Raw genomic sequence first — 19,484 nt, 5'->3', positions numbered from 1 at the left:
CACAAGCCTACCAAACCAGCTAAATGCCGTCTATGCTTGCTTCGAGGTAAGAAACACTGAACCGTGCGTGAGCGCACCTGATATTCCGAATGACTGTGTGATCGCGCTCTCCAAAGCCGATGTAAGACCTGTAAACAGGTTAACATTCACAAGGATTACCAGGACGTGTACTCAGAGCATGCGCTGAGTGTCTTCACTGACATTTTCTACCTCTCCCTAACCCAGTCTGTAGTACCTACAAGCAGACCACCATAGTCCCTGTGCCCTCACGTCTGTAGCTATGAAATGCTGGTCATGGCTCACATCAACACCATTATCCCAGAAACCTTGGACCCACTTCAATTCGCATTCCGCCCAAACAGATCCACAGATGACACAATCTCTATTGCACTCCACACTGCCCTTTCCCACCTTGACAAAAGGAACACCTACATGAGAATGCTGTTCATCGACTTTAGATCATGGACTACAGGAAAATGAGGGCAGAACACTCCTCCATTCACAACAACGGGGCTGTAGTGGAGCAGATCGAGAGCTTCAAGTTCCTCAATGTCCACATGTTAAGGCCCAGTACAGTACTGGGGCTGAACTCCCTGCCACCCAGGGCCTCTATACCAGACGGTACTCACACATACTGACACACACAATCCAACACACTGGACCCTACCCACATATCACACACACACACACACACACACACACAGGACTCTACCCACATACTCACACACACACTTACACTGACACTCCAACACACACACACACACACACAGGTACACCATCGCCACACACATCACATACACTGCTGCTACCGTCTATTATCTATCCTGTTACCTAGTCACTTTACCCCTACCTACAGTATACTGCTGCTACCGTCTATTATCTATCCTGTTACCTAGTCACTTTACTATATGTACATACTAGAGGTCGACCGATTAATCGGAATGGCTGATTAATTAGGGCCGATTTCAACTTTTCATAACAATTGGTAATCGCCATTTTTGGACACCGATTGTAGCGGGGTTTTTTTAACCTTTATTTTACTAGGCAAGTCAGTTAAGAAAACATTCTTATTTTCAATGATGGCCTAGGAACAGTGGGTTAACTGCCTTGTTCAGGGGCAGAATGACAGATTTTACCTTGTCAGCTTGGGGATTCGATCTTGCAACCTTCTGGTTACTAGTCCAACACTCTAACCACCAGCCTTACATTGCACTCCACGAGGAGCCTGCATGGCAGGCTGACTACCTGCTACACGAATGCAGCAAGGTAAGTTGCTAGCTAGCATTAAACTTATCTTATAAAAAACAAATCAACCTTAACATAATCACTAGTTAAAACTTCTTGCTCCTACTTGAGACGCAGATGTCTCAACTAGGCACCTGGAAATGCAAATGCGCTACGCTAAATGCTAAATGTACTCGTTAAAACTCAAACGTTCATCAAAATACACATGCAGGGTATAGAATTAAAGCTACACTCTTTGTGAATCTAGCCAACAAGTCAGATTTTTAAAATGCTTTTCGGCGAAAGCATGAGAAGCTATTATCTGATAGCATGCAACACCCCAAAATGCCTGAATGCGACTTAAACAAAAGATTTAGCGTAGCCGGCGATACACAAACGCAGAAATAAAATATAAAACATTCATTACCTTTGACGAGCTTCTTTCTTGGCACTCCTATATGCCCCATAAACATCACTATTGGGTCTTTTTTTCGATTAAATCGGTCCATATATACCCAAAAAAGCCATCTATGGAAGCTGTGTAATTCAGAAAAAAACATTGTTTTAAAACGCAGCGTCATTTTTTTAAATTAAAAAAGTCGACAATAAACTTTCACAAAACACTTCGAAATACTTTTGTAATCCAACTTTAGGTATTAGTAAACGTTTATAATCTATCAAAATGATTACAGGGCGATGTGTATTCAATAGCTCCTCGTCTTCAAATCAATGGCCGACAATGTGCACTTCAAAACATCCTGGCGGAGACCGGAAGAAATGGAATCCAGTTAGTTGGATTTACCAACAAAAAACTCCCCGGATAATGACGACAATGGCGACATCGTGTGGAATCTGTAGGAATTGCATGCAGGTCCATAATTAATTTTGTGCCCTTTTAACAATCCATGAAAGTGACGCATGGATATTACTTTTAGCTTTCAGTGAGCAGTTTTTCTTGCGCTTTTCGATGAAACACACGATCTGTTATAGTCACAGCCGTGATTTAACCAGTTTTAGAAACTTCAGAGTGTTTTCTATCCACACATACTAATCATATGCATATATGACCGGTATTTTTGTATGATAGAATTCTGTGCACATTATGAATTGAACAAAGCATTTATATATATATTTGTTTCACTGTTCACTGTTTATATTCCTGGCATGAGTAGCAGGACGCTGAAAAGTTGCGCGATTTTTAACAGAATGTTCGAAAAAGGAGGGGGTAGGATGAAGAGGTTTTAACTACACATGGTTGATTATATTACTAGTTTATCTAGCGTGTTCTGCGTTGCACATAATCGATGCAGTGCCTGTTAATTTCTCATCGAATCACAGCCTACTTCTCCAAACTGGTGATGATTTAACAACCGCATTCGCGAAAAAAAAAGCACTGTCGTTGCACCAATGTACCTAACCATAAACATCAATGCCTTTCTTAAATCAATACACAAGTATATAATTTTAAACCTGCATATTTAGTTAATATTGCCTGATAACTTGACTTTCTTTTAACTAGGGAAATTGTGTCACTTCTCTTGCGTTCTGTGCAAGCAGAGTCAGGAAATATATGCAGCAGTTTGGGCTGCCTGGCTCGTTGCGAACGGTGTGAAGACCATTTATTCCTAACAAAGACCGTAATTAATTTGCCAGAATTGTACATAATTATGACATAACATTGTACAAAGTAAGCGCAATATTTAGACTTGGGGATGCCACCCGTTAGATAAAATACGGAACGGTTCCGTATTTCACTGAAAGAATAAACGTCTTGTTTTCGAGATGATAGTTTCCGGATTTGACCATATTAATGACCTAAGGCTAATATTTCTGTGTGTTATTATGCTATAATTAAGTCTATGATTTGATAGAGCAGTCTGACTGAGCGGTGGTAGGCAGCAGCAGGCTCGTTAGCATTCATTCAAATGGCACTTTCCTGCATTTGCCAGCAGCTCTTCGCTGTGCTTCAAGCATTGAGCTGTTTATGACTTCAAGTCTATCAACTCCCGAGATTAGGCTGGTGTTACCGATGTGAAATGGCTAGCTAGTTAGTGGGGTGTGCGCTAATAGCATTTCAATCGGTGACGGCATTCGCTCCGAGACCTTGAAGTAGTTGTTGCCCTTGCTCTGCAAGGGCCGAGGCATTTGTGGAGCAATGGAAACGATGCTTCGACGGTGGCTGTTTTCGATGTGTTCCTGGTTCGAGGCGAGGAGAGGGACGGAAGCTATACTGTTACACTGGCAATACTAAAGTGCCTATAAGAACATCCAATAGTCAAAGGTTAATGAAATACAAATGGTATAGAGAGAAATAGTCCTATAATTCCTATAATAACGACAACCTAAAACATCTTACCTGGGAATATTGAAGACTCATGTTAAAAGGAACCACCAGCTTTCATATGTTCTCATGTTCTGAGCAAGGAACTTAAACGTTAGCTTTTTTTACATGGCACATATTGCACTTTTACTTTCTTCTCCAACACTTTGTTTTTGCATTATTTAAACCAGATTTAACGTTTCATGTTTTTTGAGGCTAAATTGATTTTATTGATGTATTATATTAACTTAACATAAAAGTGTTCATTCAGTATTGTTGTAATTGTCATTATTACAAATAAATAAATAAATGTAAAAAAAATATATATTTTTGTGTTAGTTATTGTTTATTTTTTATTATTATTATTATTATTATTATTATTATTAATTATTATTATGATTTTTATTTTATTGTTTATTATTATTTATTTTTAAAATCGGCCAAATAATCGGTATCAGCTTTTTTGGGTCCTCCAATAATCGGCATCGGCGTTGAAAAATCATATATATATATATATATGTATATTTATTATATTTATTTTTTTCTATTATTATAATTTGACTGTATTCTGCATTGTAGGGAAGGGCCTGTGAGTACGTCTACATCTGTTTACAAAGCATGTGACAATTACATTTTGAAGACAGAACTTCAGAGAGAGAGAGCTGTGCATGTCAGTGTATTAAACAGTCAAATCCTTAGATTTGGGCAAATAGACAAATAGAATGTCATTCTAGTTCTGGTTAGACAGCTGAAGTTGTTCTCTACACACAACTGATTGAGATGTGTTAGTTAAAGTGTAGGCACACGGTTTTTAGAAGAACATCAATATGATTTTTACAGCAGAAAATGTTTAGTCTTTTTTCTGATTTGTCAAGCTGGGAGATGTTTGTGATATGCCCACATGTAACCTACACCTGTATGGATATTACTTCTGGGATCGGTCTCCAAGAAAGACGAGGCAAAACTATCCAGTTATAGAATATTGTGTTGTAGGACAGCGGAGCAGTGGAAACATTTGTTTGCCTTCAGTCATGGCCGCTAGCATGTCTAAATGAACGCTGATGAAAAACGAGGCCAAATCAGGAAGTGCAGTGTCTCTTTAAATCATGTCATCCAGCAAGCCTTCTGGGGATAAAGAGGAAAACACACAACAAAGTAGCAGATGAGCAGAGCTGTCGGGCATACAGTCCTGAGGCCCTTCCACTCACCCTGACAGATCCACAGAGAACCAGAGACAGAACCTGACGGATCCACAGACAGCCCTAAGAGGCACGTTCATGTCAAATAAATCTCCCACCCTGACACAGGACCTGACCGATCCACAGACAAAACCTGACCGATCCACAGACAGAACCTGACGGATCCACAGACAGAACCTGACGGATCCACAGACAGCCTAAGAGGCATGGCCTTTGTCCCTACAGCACTCTCAGCTCTTCCACTAGGGGGAAAGCAGAGATGAGGTATTGGTCTATATATAGGGGCAGCAGCAGAGACGTCCCTTCCCAGAGACAATTGAGATGACAATCAGAGCGACCACAGGATTTCCCGATGATATGATGGCATGCAAGGGAAGGCAGCGTCACTGGACTGCTCATCTAGCTACAGCTTCCTGTGACTACGCAAGGAGGATGAGGTCAGAGAACACTCCACCATAACAACAGGATCAGCATGCACACGCACACCCCGAGAAAGAGAGGAACCCCCAAAAACCTTCAATACACCACATTAACTCACACACTGACTGTGTAGAAAGGAAGGCACAGACAAAGAGATCTGATTAGTCTGCTAAGGAGAGAAGCCTCATTTTATGAGTGAAATCTAGTTGACAACATTGAGGGAGGTTAGTCACCACCAGATCCATTTCATCATATGAGGCCTCCGATACATATTGTGAATGACAGGCATTTACTGTTTTACAGATAGAGGTAGTCCGGCCTGTTTATTATTAGTCATTCTAAAGTACCAGTAAAAAGGCCTTAACATCCACTGCTGTACACAGCCCAGTGTAGACCTGAAAATAGAGAACGTCATCCTCAAAATCATAACACACCAAAAGCCAAGGCCACTCTACCCTCTACCAGAGAAACGCTAGGTGGTAATATAGAATCAGGAGAAGAACCACAGACATTCCTAACTCAAAGCAATATACCAAACACACTGACTGGTCACCATACCAAACACACACTGTCACTGACTGGTGACCATACCGGAACACAGGGCCTGAGAGAGGAGGAAAAGGGGGGATGGAGGAGTAGAGAGGAGGAAAAGGGGGGATGGAGGAGTAGAGAGGAGGAAAAGGGGGGATGGAGGAGTAGAGAGGAGGAAAAGGGGTGTGGGGGATGGAGGAGTAGAGAGGAGGAAAAGGGTGTAGGGGATGGAGGAGTAGAGAGGAGGAAAAGGGTGTAGGGGATGGAGGAGTAGAGAGGAGGAAAAGGGGGGATGGAGGAGTAGAGAGGAGGAAAAGGGGGGATGGAGGAGTAGAGAGGAGGAAAAGGGGGGATGGAGGAGTAGAGAGGAGGAAAAGGGGGGATGGAGGAGTAGAGAGGAGGAAAAGGGGGGATGGAGGAGTAGAGAGGAGGAAAAGGGGGGATGGAGGAGTAGAGAGGAGGAAAAGGGGGGATGGAGGAGTAAAGAGGAGGAAAAGGGGGGATGGTTGGAGGAGTAGAGAGGAGGAAAAGGGGGGATGGTTGGAGGAGTAGAGAGGAGGAAAGGGGTGTGGGGGATGGAGGAGTAGAGAGGAGGAAAAGGGGGGATGGAGGAGTAGAGAGGAGGAAAAGGGGGGATGGATGGAGGAGTAGAGAGGAGGAAAGGGGTGTGGGGGATGGATGGAGGAGTAGAGGAGGAAAAGGGTGTGGGGGATGGATGGAGGAGTAGAGAGGAGGAAAAGGGTGTGGGGGATGGAGGAGTAGAGAGGAGGAAAAGGGTGTGGGGGATGGAGGAGTAGAGAGGAGGAAAAGGGTGTGGGGGATGGATGGAGGAGTAGAGAGGAGGAAAAGGGGGGATGGAGGAGTAGAGAGGAGGAAAAGGGGGGATGGAGGAGTAGAGAGGAGGAAAAGGGTGGGGGGGATGGAGGAGTAGAGAGGAGGAAAAGGGGGGATGGAGGAGTAGAGAGGAGGAAAGGGTGTGGGGGATGGAGGAGTAGAGAGGAGGAAAAGGGGGGATGGAGGAGTAGAGAGGAAGAAAAGGGTGTGGGGGATGGAGGAGTAGAGAGGAGGAAAAGGGGGGATGGAGGAGTAGAGAGGAGGAAAAGGGGGGATGGAGGAGTAGAGAGGAGGAAAAGGGGGGATGGAGGAGTAGAGAGGAGGAAAAGGGGGGATGGAGGAGTAGAGAGGAAGAAAAGGGTGTGGGGGATGGAGGAGTAGAGAGGAGGAAAAGGGTGTGGGGGATGGAGGAGTAGAGAGGAGGAAAAGGGGGGATGGAGGAGTAGAGAGGAGGAAAGGGGGGGATGGAGGAGTAGAGAGGAGGAAAAGGGGTGTGGGAGATGGAGGAGTAGAGAGGAGGAAAGGGTGTGGGGGATGGAGGAGTAGAGAGGAGGAAAAGGGTGTGGGGGATGGAGGAGTAGAGAGGAGGAAAAGGGGGGATGGAGGAGTAGAGAGGAGGAAAAGGGGGGATGGAGGAGTAGAGAGGAGGAAAAGGGGTGTGGGGGATGGAGGAGTAGAGAGGAGGAAAAGGGTGTGGGGGATGGAGGAGTAGAGAGGAGGAAAGGGTGTGGGGGATGGAGGAGTAGAGAGGAGGAAAAGGGGGGATGGAGGAGTAGAGAGGAGGAAAAGGGGTGTGGGGGATGGAGGAGTAGAGAGGAGGAAAGGGGTGGGGGGGATGGAGGAGTAGAGAGGAGGAAAAGGGTGTGGGGGATGGAGGAGTAGAGAGGAGGAAAAGGGTGTGGGGGATGGATGGAGGAGTAGAGAGGAGGAAAAGGGGGGATGGAGGAGTAGAGAGGAGGAAAAGGGGGGATGGAGGAGTAGAGAGGAGGAAAAGGGGGGATGGAGGAGTAGAGAGGAGGAAAAGGGGTGTGGGGGATGGAGGAGTAGAGAGGAGGAAAAGGGTGTGGGGGATGGAGGAGTAGAGAGGAGGAAAAGGGTGTGGGGGATGGAGGAGTAGAGAGGAGGAAAGGGTGTGGGGGATGGAGGAGTAGAGAGGAGGAAAAGGGTGTGGGGGATGGAGGAGTAGAGAGGAGGAAAGGGTGTGGGGGATGGAGGAGTAGAGAGGAGGAAAGGGTGTGGGGGATGGAGGAGTAGAGAGGAGGAAAAGGGTGTGGGGGATGGAGGAGTAGAGAGGAGGAAAAGGGGGGATGGAGGAGTAGAGAGGAGGAAAAGGGTGTGGGGGATGGAGGAGTAGAGAGGAGGAAAAGGGGGGATGGAGGAGTAGAGAGGAGGAAAAGGGTGTGGGGGATGGAGGAGTAGAGAGGAGGAAAAGGGGGGATGGATGGAGTTATGGAGAGAAAAGGGGAGGGGCAAGACTGGAACATAGAGATCGAGTGACGGGGAGAGGGAGGGTGCAAGAAAGAGATGGAAAGAGAAAGATGATATGGAAGAGAAAGAGATGGAAAGAGGTTGCAATGGAGAGAAAGAGAATGACAGAAAGCATGGCGAAGAGAGAGAGAGATGAGAGAGAGAGGGTCTAAAACACTACCTCTTCAAATAGTAGGCTATTCACCCCCATCAACAACAAAAAGACTGATATGGTTGTCTCACCTAGCCATCTTAAGATGAATGCACTCTGATAAGAGCGTCTGCTAATTTACAAAAACATTTAAGTGGACAAAAAGCTATCCCCTAAACAGCTTTTGTATTCCTAAATGTGCGACTCCACAGCTGAGCTGTGAAGGGCTGGGGCCTGGCTTAGTCCGCGTTTTTACACAGAGCTGAGCCTCCACAAAATACAGGGATGCTCTGGCTACGGAACACACACAGGGTCACAAAGCACTCACTCCCTTCTCCTTCACTATCTAGCTACCACAGGCTTTCACTGGCCTGCCTGCGCCCGGCCACCTAATTAACCCATCATCACAAGACATTTGACGCTCAACATCACCACAAAATACATTGTTTATTGCTATCTAATAGCATAATTTGGGGGACTTAGTATGTGGCAATGTTTCTTTTCTTGGTCCTGTTGTGTTGAAAGAATGACTGCAATGCACCGTCTGTATGCTTCCTATATTTGTGTGTGTATATGTCTGTCTGTAGGCCTATTTCCCAGCCACACCCAGTAAGGCATACATGCATACAGAGGGCACAAGGAGTGAGGGAGAAGGAGAGAGAGAAAACCTGGCCTGGGAGCAAGCAGAGGTAAATGATTTGGCATATAACTCTACTATTACAGCTGCCCCATGCCAAGCCCTCTGTGTGGGTCAACATCCTGTGGTAGAGAGGGGGAACAAACTAAAGGCAGAGATATCCTGGTTTTTCTGCATGTTATTTATTAACTTGGACCCAGCTTCTCAGCCATGAAGGAGTACTGATCTGGGATCAGGTTCCCTACTGGTCAGCGAAGGACCAGAAAATTGTCAAAGACTCCTGTCACCCAAGTCATAGACTTCTCTCTGCTACCGCACAGCAAGCAGTACCGGAGTGCTAAGTCTAGGTCCAAAAGGCTCCTTAACAGCTTCTACCCCCAAGCCATAACACTGCTGAACAATTAATCAAATGGCCACCCGGACTATTTACATTGCCCCCCTCCTGACATTGTTTTTACACTGCTGCTACTCGCTGTTAATTATCTATGCACAGTCACTTTACCCCTACCTACAAATTACATTGACTAACCTGTACCCCCACACATTGACTCGGTACCGGTACCCCCTGTATATAGCCTGACTAACCTGTACCCCCACACATTGACTCGGTACCGGTACCCCCTGTATATAGCCTGACTAACCTGTACCCCCACACATTGACTCGGTACCGGTACCCCCTGTATATAGCCTGACTAACCTGTACCCCTGCACACTGACTGGGTACTGGTATCCCCTGTATATAGCCTGACTAACCTGTACCCTCACACATTGACTGGGTACTGGTACCCCCTGTATATAGCCTGACTAACCTGTACCCCCACACATTGACTCGGTACTGGTACCCCCTGTATATAGCCTGACTAACCTGTACCCCTGCACACTGACTGGGTACTGGTATCCCCTGTATATAGCCTGACTAACCTGTACCCTCACACATTGACTGGGTACTGGTACCCCCTGTATATAGCCTGACTAACCTGTACCCCCACACATTGACTGGGTACTGGTACCCCCTGTATATAGCCTGACTAACCTGTACCCCCACACATTGACTGGGTACTGGTACCCCCTGTATATAGCCTGACTAACCTGTACCCCTGCACACTGACTGGGTACTGGTACCCCCTGTATATAGCCTGACTAACCTGTACCCCCGCACACTGACTGGGTACTGGTACCCCCTGTATATAGCCTGACTAACCTGTACCCCCACACATTGACTGGGTACCGGTATCCCCTGTATATAGCCTTGTTATTGTTATTTTATTGAGTTACTTTTTTTAAATGTTACTTTAGTTTTTTTAAATGTTACTTTAGTTTATTTAGTTCATATTTTAAATCTGCATTGTATGTTAAGGTCTTGTAAGTAAGCATTTCAGTGTAAGGTCTACTACACCTGTTGTATTCGGTGCATGTGACAAATCCAATTTGATTTGAATTATATTCATTATGATCTAAAAGGCTATACTGATACTAGGTCAGCACCACTAAGATGCTGGACCTGGTCTGACCTGTTCTGCTGGGCCTGTTCTGACGGGCCTGTTCTGAGCTTTTAATAGTTTTCCCGGTTGAAGCCAGAAATCTGGGCACTGATCCAATATGATACCAGACTGAAATAATAACACAAATATTTTGTTTACGGTGTGTTTTTCAGACACATTGAGTAGACGACCCACAGACTACCACTTGGGATTTCATTTGACTTTTCGAAAATACTGAATTGAAATAGAATTGATCCCCAACCCTGCTTAACAGACACATGCATCCTTCTGGAAGCGCTCTGGATACTGTCCCCCTGCCCTGCTACCACAGAACCCCCAGCTGAACAGGCCTAAGTGAAGGGAAAGACAGTAGGATGTCTTTGCCAGTTGGCTCCGCATCCATTTCAGCCATAACAGCTCAACTAGCAAGCCTTGCATAAATTTAAAAATAATTTCAGAAAACAATGTCACTCTGTGTCATTGGTCTAGACTTGGATGGGGGGGTAATGGGTAGAGTAATGGTCCTTATTCAGCCTGTGTGCGTGTGTGTCCTGCATGTGTGTGTGTGTGTGTGTGTGTGTGTGTGTGTGTGTGTGTGTGTGTTCATATTCACACCAAAATGTTCTGTAAATACTGCCTGGCCTGCTGGATCCACAGCCAGGAGACAGGCGTCATCCCAGCGGCAGATGACAGACATTTACAAACCTCTTGGTCATCAGAGCTTGCTAATAAACCGAGTTGTAGGTTACCCTTTGGGAGAGAGTGGTGAGAAAACCAGGGCCAGTCATTCATATATAGGAGGTTCAGCTTCCTGCAGCTAGAAAATAGGATTCATTCTCAGCTTCACCTTCTATTGGTTAGGTGGTTTGTTTGGTTGAGCTGGGAAACTGTTAGAAGTGGGTATGTATGCTATGTAAGGATTTGGGGGAGGGCATGAAAACGTTGGTCTGCTGGTCTGCTGGTCTGTTGGTCTGCTATGTTTAGGCCACTTCAATGGTCTGATATGGAGTGAGGGTTCAGGGAAGACATCCACTGTGACGTGACATGGCCGCCCTCTGACTCAATAGTACCCCTCCATGATGGTGATCCCTCTCGGGAGAATGGAAAAGGAACCTTCACCAACTAAATGTGGTGTGTGTGTACACGTATATTAATTAATAAATGAAGAGTGTGAGTGAGTGACCTGACCACTGCCAGCTGTCTTTATAGTCACAGGCTGCAGGACAGCAGTGACCAACACAATACACAGCAGAGCCACTTCCTGGTATGACATCATGTGCCCAAAGAGCCCAGCATCCAGTCCCTGTGTTTCCTGTTAGCTGCCCCTGTGGAATCATCACAGGGAAAAGTAGAACATCCAGCATTGTGATAAGGATGTCCTGGCCCTTCACATCACAATCAACCCCATCATCAGCACCCACAGACCCTCCTAACTTCTACCATGCCCATCAACACCTGGCCTGGGTAGGACTGTGAGTAACTAAGCGAGGTGTATGGTGTGTTTAAAATATCCTCACCACCACAATCAATGTATGAAAAGAAGCAGGGGTATGAGAGGACAGGCTGCCGATATAACCAACCAGAGGCCCAGTGGGATGTCTTCTACTGGAGTTCAACAGTTAGCCACACCAGAACCACACCATACCAGAACCACACCATACCAGAACCACACCACAACCATACCAGAACCACACCAGAACCACATCATACCAGAACCACACCACATCATACCAGAACCACACCACATCATCATCACACCATACCAGAAACACATCACACCACAGCAGAACCTCACCACACCCACACAATACCAGAACCACACCAAACTGGTGATGATTTAACAAGTGCATTCGCAGAAAAAAAATTGTGTCACTTCTCTTGCGTTCTGTGCAAGCGGAGTCAAGAAATATGCAGCAGTTTGGGCCGCCTGGCTCGTTGCGAACGGTGTGAAGACCATTTCTTCCTAACAAAGATCGTAATTAATTTGCCAGAATTGTAAATAATTATGACATAACATTGAAGGTTGTGCAATGTAACCGCAATATTTAGACTTGGGGATGCCACCCATTAGATAAAATACGGAACGGTTCCGTATTTCACTGAAAGAATAAACGTTTTGTTTTCGAAATGATAGTTTCCGGATTTGACCATATTAATGACCTACGGCTCGTATTTCTCTGTGTTATTACATTATAATTAAGTCTATGATTTGATATTTGATAGAGCAGTCTGACTGAGCGGTGGTAGGCAGCAGCAGGCTCGTAAGCGTTCATTCAAACAGCACTTTCCTGCATCTTTGCTGTGCTTCAAGCATTGCACTATATGACTTCAAGCCTATCAACTCCCGAGATCAGGCTGGCAATAAGATTGTGCCTATAAGAACATCCAATAGTCAAAAGGTATATGAAATACAAATGGTATAGAGAGAAATAGTCCTATAATTCCTATAATAACGACAACCTAAATCTTCTTACCTGGGAATATTGAAGACTCATGTTCTCATGTTCTGAGCAAGGAACTGAAATGTTAGCTTTTTTACATGGCAAATATTGCACTTTTACTTTCTTCTCCAACACTTTGTTTTGCATTATTTAAACCAAATTGAACATGTTTCATGATTTATTTGAGACTAAATTGATTTTATTGATGTATTAAGTTAAAATATAAGTGTTCATTCAGTGTTGTTGTAATTGTCATTATTACAAATATACACTGCTCAAAAAAATAAAGGGAACACTTAAACAACACAATGTAACTCCAAGTCAATCACACTTCTGTGAAATCAAACTGTCCACTTAGGAAGCAACACTGATTGACAATACATTTCACATGCTGTTGTGCAAATGGAATAGACAACAGGTGGAAACTATAGGCAATTAGCAAAACACCCCCAATAAAGGAGTGGTTCTGACAGAGTCTGGAGACGCCGTGGAGAATGTTCTGCTGCCTGCAACATCCTCCAGCATGACCGGTTTGGCGGTGGGTCAGTCATGGTGTGGGGTGGCATTTCTTTGGGGGGCCGCACAGCCCTCCATGTGCTCGCCAGAGGTAGCCTGACTGCCATTAGGTACCGAGATGAGATCCTCAGACCCCTTGTGAGACCATATGCTGGTGCGGTTGGCCCTGGGTTCCTCCTAATGCAAGACAATGCTAGACCTCATGTGGCTGGAGTGTGTCAGCAGTTCCTGCAAGAGGAAGGCATTGACGCTATGGACTGGCCCGCCCGTTTGGGAGGTCTGGGAGGAGATCCCTCAGGAGACCATCCGCCACCTCATCAGGAGCATGCCCAGGCATTGTAGGGAGGTCATACAGGCACGTGGAGGCCACACACACTACTGAGCCTCATTTTGACTTGTTTTAAGGACATTACATCAAAGTTGGATCAGCCTGTAGTGTGGTTTTCCACTTTAATTTTGAGTGTGACTCCAAATCCAGACCCCTTGATCAATTTGATTTCCATTGATAATTTGTGTGTGATTTTGTTGTCAGCACATTCAACTATGTAAAGAAAAAAGTATTTAATAAGAATATTTCATTCATTCAGATCTAGGATGTGTTATTTTAGTGTTTTTTTTGAGCAGTGTATATATATTTATATATTTTAAATTCAAAATTAGCCGATTAATCGGTATCGGCTTTCTTTGGTCCTCCAATAATCAGTATCACCGTTGAAAAATCATAAATCGGTCGACCCCTAATCACACCACATCATACCCACACCACACCAGAACCATATCATATCACATCATACCAGAACCACATCATCATCACACCATACTAGAACCACACAATCACCACACCAAACCAGAACCACACCTCACCAGAACCACAACAACAGTTCATTCTCAAACAGATTGTTGTTTATTCTGATCCTCCTCATATCTGGACTTCAACTTCTCAAGCTACATAGATAGTAGGCCTATAGTATAGTATCATAAAGTATAGTATAGTGTTTTAGGCCTATAACATTGTTATTAGTATATAATATAGGCTAGTGCTGTAGCATTGTGCTGGACAGTATTGAGAATGAACATAGTTCCATTAATAGCAAATAAACAATGCAGATAAAACAATTGTTACATATTTCATAATTGAGCCTTAAAAATAGTGTAATTCAGGTCAACGCCTCTTCCAATCTTCTGCTTACTACTAGGTAGTCAGTGTTATAAGGTCATAACTGAAGGATATGGTGAACTAGGCCTGGTCCATTCACCGATGGCTGCAGGTTATACAGGGGTCTGTTGCCATATCAACCAAAATGAGGTCACCAAGCTAAGTGATGAAAAGCAAACCTTATAGTAATGTTTGTCTACTGTTGTGGGCTGAGAGTTAAGGGGATATCAGGGATGACATAAGTCATAGCTAGTCTTATACTTTATAACATGATGGTGTTTTATAATGGCAATGTTTTGAGAATTATGTTTTGTGAACATTAAAGTTAAAGTGAAAGGTGTATTTTGAATTTAAGTGTCTCATCCATCTTTGGGGAATGGTGCTTCATGTGACAGGCCTGGGTATAAGCACTATTCATTACGTTATGGAGAATTTGTCAAATCATGTCATCAAACCTTGTGGTAAGCTCAGAGGTCAAAAGGAGGACACCACCAAAGGTGTTGAAATATGCTTAATTTTAGTAGGCTACATGTACTCGCAATACATTACAACCCCTTAGCCTAAATAAAGCATACACTTATTTTGATAGTGTTTCTATGGTGTTTGTAAAGGTGAAATGATTTCCATTGTTTGCAGCTACTGTCAGTGAAATGGCTGAGTCCTGAATAAAAGCACCTAATTGCAGGACATATTGCAGTGTTTCCCCTAGCCTCTACCTGGCTCCGTGTGTTAACACGGGGTAAATGTCCAAATGAAATCCCACTTGGCACTTGGGCATCTCGGTAAGGCATACCCATACAGAGTTACCACTGGACCTGTCAGATAAAAGCTCGTTCGCATTCCATTAGTGCTCGAACCAAACCACCAATGTCGTTACACACACAGTTCGCTTTTTCAACAAATGATTAAGTTGTGTGTGGTCCTGTGTGCTTTGCTTTTCAATGACCGTGAGTGGGGGAGAGGTTACACTATTGCAAACGTTCCATGACATTTGGGGCTCGTGCTAGGCCACTGCCTGGCTACTGCCACTACAACAACGGTAACATTTGCTGTTGGTGTGTAAAGTCAATTTGTTATGGGACACGACTCAAGTTGGATATAAAGTACCCCAAAACAGTCATACACTAGAAAAGCACAATTGCCTTGAAGTTAAAAACGGGGGTGTGGAGGTGGCCTAGGCTAAGAGGATAGCAGCTCCTTCATGACCAGGCCTTGTGCTGAGGTCTCTACTACTATTAAAAGGTATGTGGTTTAAAGGGGGGCATATTGCACCACCATTACCATTACATCAAAAGAAAGGGGGGGAACTTACCCCAATCCAGAAACTCCAAGATGTTTTTCTCCCTTCTGAGGGGTGAGTTGTTGCACTCATCATAAAGGCAGATAAGGATATCCAATAGCGTTTCCACGCTAAGGCATTGGCCATTTGACTGAGCTGGGCCGTCCAGGATCAGCTTTTCCAGTTTCTTCAAACGGACCTCTCCCGACATGATTCAAACTGTAGTCAGGTGATGCTGGTAGAGGAAATTATATTAACTCAAATAGTTAGCTAAACCTTATATTCCGGCTGACCAGGGACGAACAGAAGAAGTTCGCTTAGCTTGTCTCGGTCTCACCTTGTAGCAAAATGAATAAAAACTTTGAGGCAAGCAAGCTAATAGCGAGTTAAAATAGAACTATCATGATCCACCTCTCACAAAGGTATATATAGAGTATCTCGGAGGTGAGTGAGCCATGTAATATTTCCTCATTTTATTTATCCTATTCCCCCAAAACACAAAGGAGAACTCACAATTGCAGACCCTGCCCTGGCCAGCAGATTTTGACGTAGGCTAATGAAAGCCGCTTGTAGTATTTCCTTACGTATTTTTTCCAGTCTTCTCCTGTCAAAAATACCCCCAGTGAAAATATTACCCGTGAGAATGCAGTTATAACAATCCCCTGAGATGTTGATATGTGGTTATCCAAACTGCAGCGGAAAAAAATGCATCAACACTAGATCTGCAATGCTACAAAGCCTCAATGCAATGCCCCTCCTCTGTTGAGTCTGAGAATGGAAGGGCGCAAGGCTTAACTAGCTCGTTTTTTCGTTTAAATTCAATTATTTTAAAATCAACTGCCTGGCCCTCTTCACAGTTTAAAACTATGGTTCGAATATGTCCATTGCTGTATCCGTCGAAAATGCGGTTTCTCTGAGGGGTTGAGCTTTTTCCCGTCAAGAAAAAAGCTGCATTCTTGCTCATACCAATCCAGTACACTGCCTTCCCCCTTGCTTCCCACGTCGGTCGCTTGCCGTTCTCGAACTACAGCTTGCTGCAGGCAAAACCCCAGCTCATCATGGCGACCGTCACACACTGCCGTCACAGCATCTGCTGTCCTGTGGGACGCGAGAGTATATTGGAAGGATAGCGGACAATATTGTGAATGGAAACTGCGGTCGTTGTAGCTAGGTGGCGAAACTGAAAGAAATAGGCACTATCGTGCATATTGTGATAAAAGCACAAAATCTGGCACAGAGGTAGATTGATGTACCCTGAAAATATTTAGATATGGAGCCGCCCCTAAGGGGGCGTGGCAAACATTTTTCAAAATGGCCACTGATGGTAACATTATTATGGAATTCCGAAGGGGTGGGTATTTGCGGAACGTTCCAACAGTAATCTGTTCCAAAAACTTTGTAAAGTACAAGGTTGCCAACAAACAACGCATACAAAGTAGCATGATTAATTCACCTAGCTAACTAGCTTCCAAACACAAAGCTTATTCTTAATGTTTGTCCATAGGCTACCAGAGTGAGGACAGACATTGGTGATTGAAAAAAGTTATTAAATAGCCAACTCCCTACCCAGTATCTTATTCTGCCGCTATACGACTTTGTACGCGTTGCTTGTTGACAACCTTGTTATTTACAACGTTTTTGGAACATATTCCTGTTGGAGCGTTCCACAAATCATACCCACCCTTCAGAAGGACTGTTTTAAAGATGCATTATGTAGAAATCGCTCTGCTATTTCCTGGTTACTAAAATTCGAATAGTTAGCCTAATTTCAGTCTATGTGACTAAACAAGCAAGTATAGTGTACGTAATCATTGTTGCATCTAAACCACTGTGAAATATATTTTCCATCATGAAAAATATTGCATTTTCGGCTGTTTGAAGCTGGTGTACAAAACCAAAAGTAAAAGACACAAAAACACAACGTAAGAAAGAGAAGCATAGAAGTAACACACATAGAACTGATCTAAAGCTTCTTAGACTTGCTTTCAATAAGAATGACAGCAAATGGAATTGATCCCCAACCCTGCATAACAGACACATGCATCCTACTGGAAGCGCTCTGGATCCTGTCCCCCTGCCCTGCTACCACAGAAACACCAGCTGAACAGGCCTAAGTGAAGAAAATGGAATGGCATCAAACACATCAAAACCATGTGTTTGCTGTATTTGATACCGTTCCTCCTGTTCCACTCCATCCTCCCTAATTAATGTTCCACCAACCCCCTGTGAAATGACAGATCTATAACTCACATTTCTATGTGAATTTGGTCAGTCACCCAAAAAATGTATTACATATTGCAGCTTTAAGATAAAGGCTCCAGATTTAGATTTGTCGACCCTAAAAATATTTAGATATGGAGCCACCCCAAAATGGCTGCATAGGATAACACTATTGTACAATTCAGAAAGACTATTTAGAGATAAACACACAAAATTTGTCACAGAGGTAGATTCATGTTGCCTCAAAAGATTTAGATATGAAGCCACCGCAGAGTTTGCCCCTGGGGGCCATGACAGTCAATTTATGAAATGGACAGAGATTTTATTTGGAGATTTGCAGATTAAATTTGGCTCAGATGTAGACTGAGGTACCCTGAAAAGATTCAAATATGGAGCCACCACAGATATGGCCCTGGGGGCCATGGCAGCCATTTTACTAAAAGGCTGCAGACTGTACAACTATTTTACAACCCTTAAATCTATAGAAAGTAACCTCCTATACTTCTTTGATTTTTTTAAATCACATATTTTGGCCTGGATCTCCTGAAAACCAAAAGGTTTAACAGTAACACACAGTATATTACAAGGAGTACGAAAGGCCTTTAGAATTGTAACATTGTATAACCGACAGTGGCCATCATATCTTAATCTTTTCAGGCTACATAAATCTACTGCTGTACCAAATATGGTGTGTTTACCTCAAAATAGTCCTTTTAAATTGTAAAATAGTGTTACCCTATGTGGCTATTTAAAGAAATTGCTGCCACACCCCCCAGGGGCCAAACCTGTGTTGGCTCCATAATCTAAATGTTTTCAGGGTCCATAAATCTAACTGTTAGCCAATTTGTAGCCTTCATCTTAAAACAATCCTTCTGAATTTCAAAATAGTGACACCATTAGGTAGCCATTTAGAAAAATGGCTGCCGTGCCCCCAGGGACCAAATCTGGGGTGGCTCCATATCTAAATATTTTAAGGGTACATGGCTAGAAGGGATCCAGCTTTTGTCAAATTTACATAAAAAGATTTTGGGGTGGGTTTTTTTGCATTTTAGCTAACCCTAACCCTTTTCCTAACCTTAACCTAATTATCCTAACCTACTAAGTTAATTCTCTTAACCTGCTACGAAAAGTAAAATCTGACAAAAGCTGGATCCCTTCTAGCCGGGACCCATGAATCTACCTCTGTGCCAAATGTGGTGCTTTTATCACAAAATACATGATGGTTTTGCTTCGCTGCCCCACTGCCATTCCCCCCACTGCCATCCCCGACATTTAATTTTATTGTGTGTAGTTTTTATAGATTTTTTTACTTAGTTTATTTAAGGGCTCATAAATAAGCATTTCACGGTAAGGTCTACCTGTTGTATTCAGCGTGTATTCAGCATTTCATTTGATTGGTATAGAATGGAATGACACATTTAAGAATGAGAACAGGCCCTTTAATTGCTTAACACAATTTATTTTTGTATCTGCACATTGCATTGAGTCATGCTGCATTCATAACCAAGTGGGAAGGTAGTAATTAACATTTGTGAAATAGTAAATACGAGTTGGGTGCATCACGTTTTGAACTGGACAATACAATCAAACATGGAGGTCATTAAAATG

At 43.7% G+C, this 19,484-nt stretch overlaps 1 protein-coding gene across 14 annotated transcripts in view; it reads right to left on the bottom strand.

Moving 5' to 3' along the window:
• LOC139407325 (serine/threonine-protein kinase MRCK alpha-like) overlaps positions 1–16,668 on the bottom strand; it is a 126,288-nt gene extending 109,620 nt beyond the window's left edge. For all 14 annotated transcript variants that reach the window (XM_071151021.1, XM_071151020.1, XM_071151022.1 and 11 more), the window contains exon 1: positions 15,690–16,668. In XM_071151021.1, coding sequence (XP_071007122.1) covers positions 15,690–15,867 — 178 coding nt within the window. In that variant the 5' untranslated portion in view covers positions 15,868–16,668. The remainder of the gene's footprint in view (positions 1–15,689) is intronic.
• Positions 16,669–19,484: the final 2,816 nt, after the last annotated feature.

Source organism: Oncorhynchus clarkii, chromosome 4 (assembly GCF_045791955.1).
Source record: "Oncorhynchus clarkii lewisi isolate Uvic-CL-2024 chromosome 4, UVic_Ocla_1.0, whole genome shotgun sequence".
Taxonomy (NCBI): domain Eukaryota; kingdom Metazoa; phylum Chordata; class Actinopteri; order Salmoniformes; family Salmonidae; genus Oncorhynchus; species Oncorhynchus clarkii.
The sequence above is the reverse complement of the archived record's forward strand: the minus strand, read 5'-3'. Positions and strand labels throughout refer to the sequence as shown.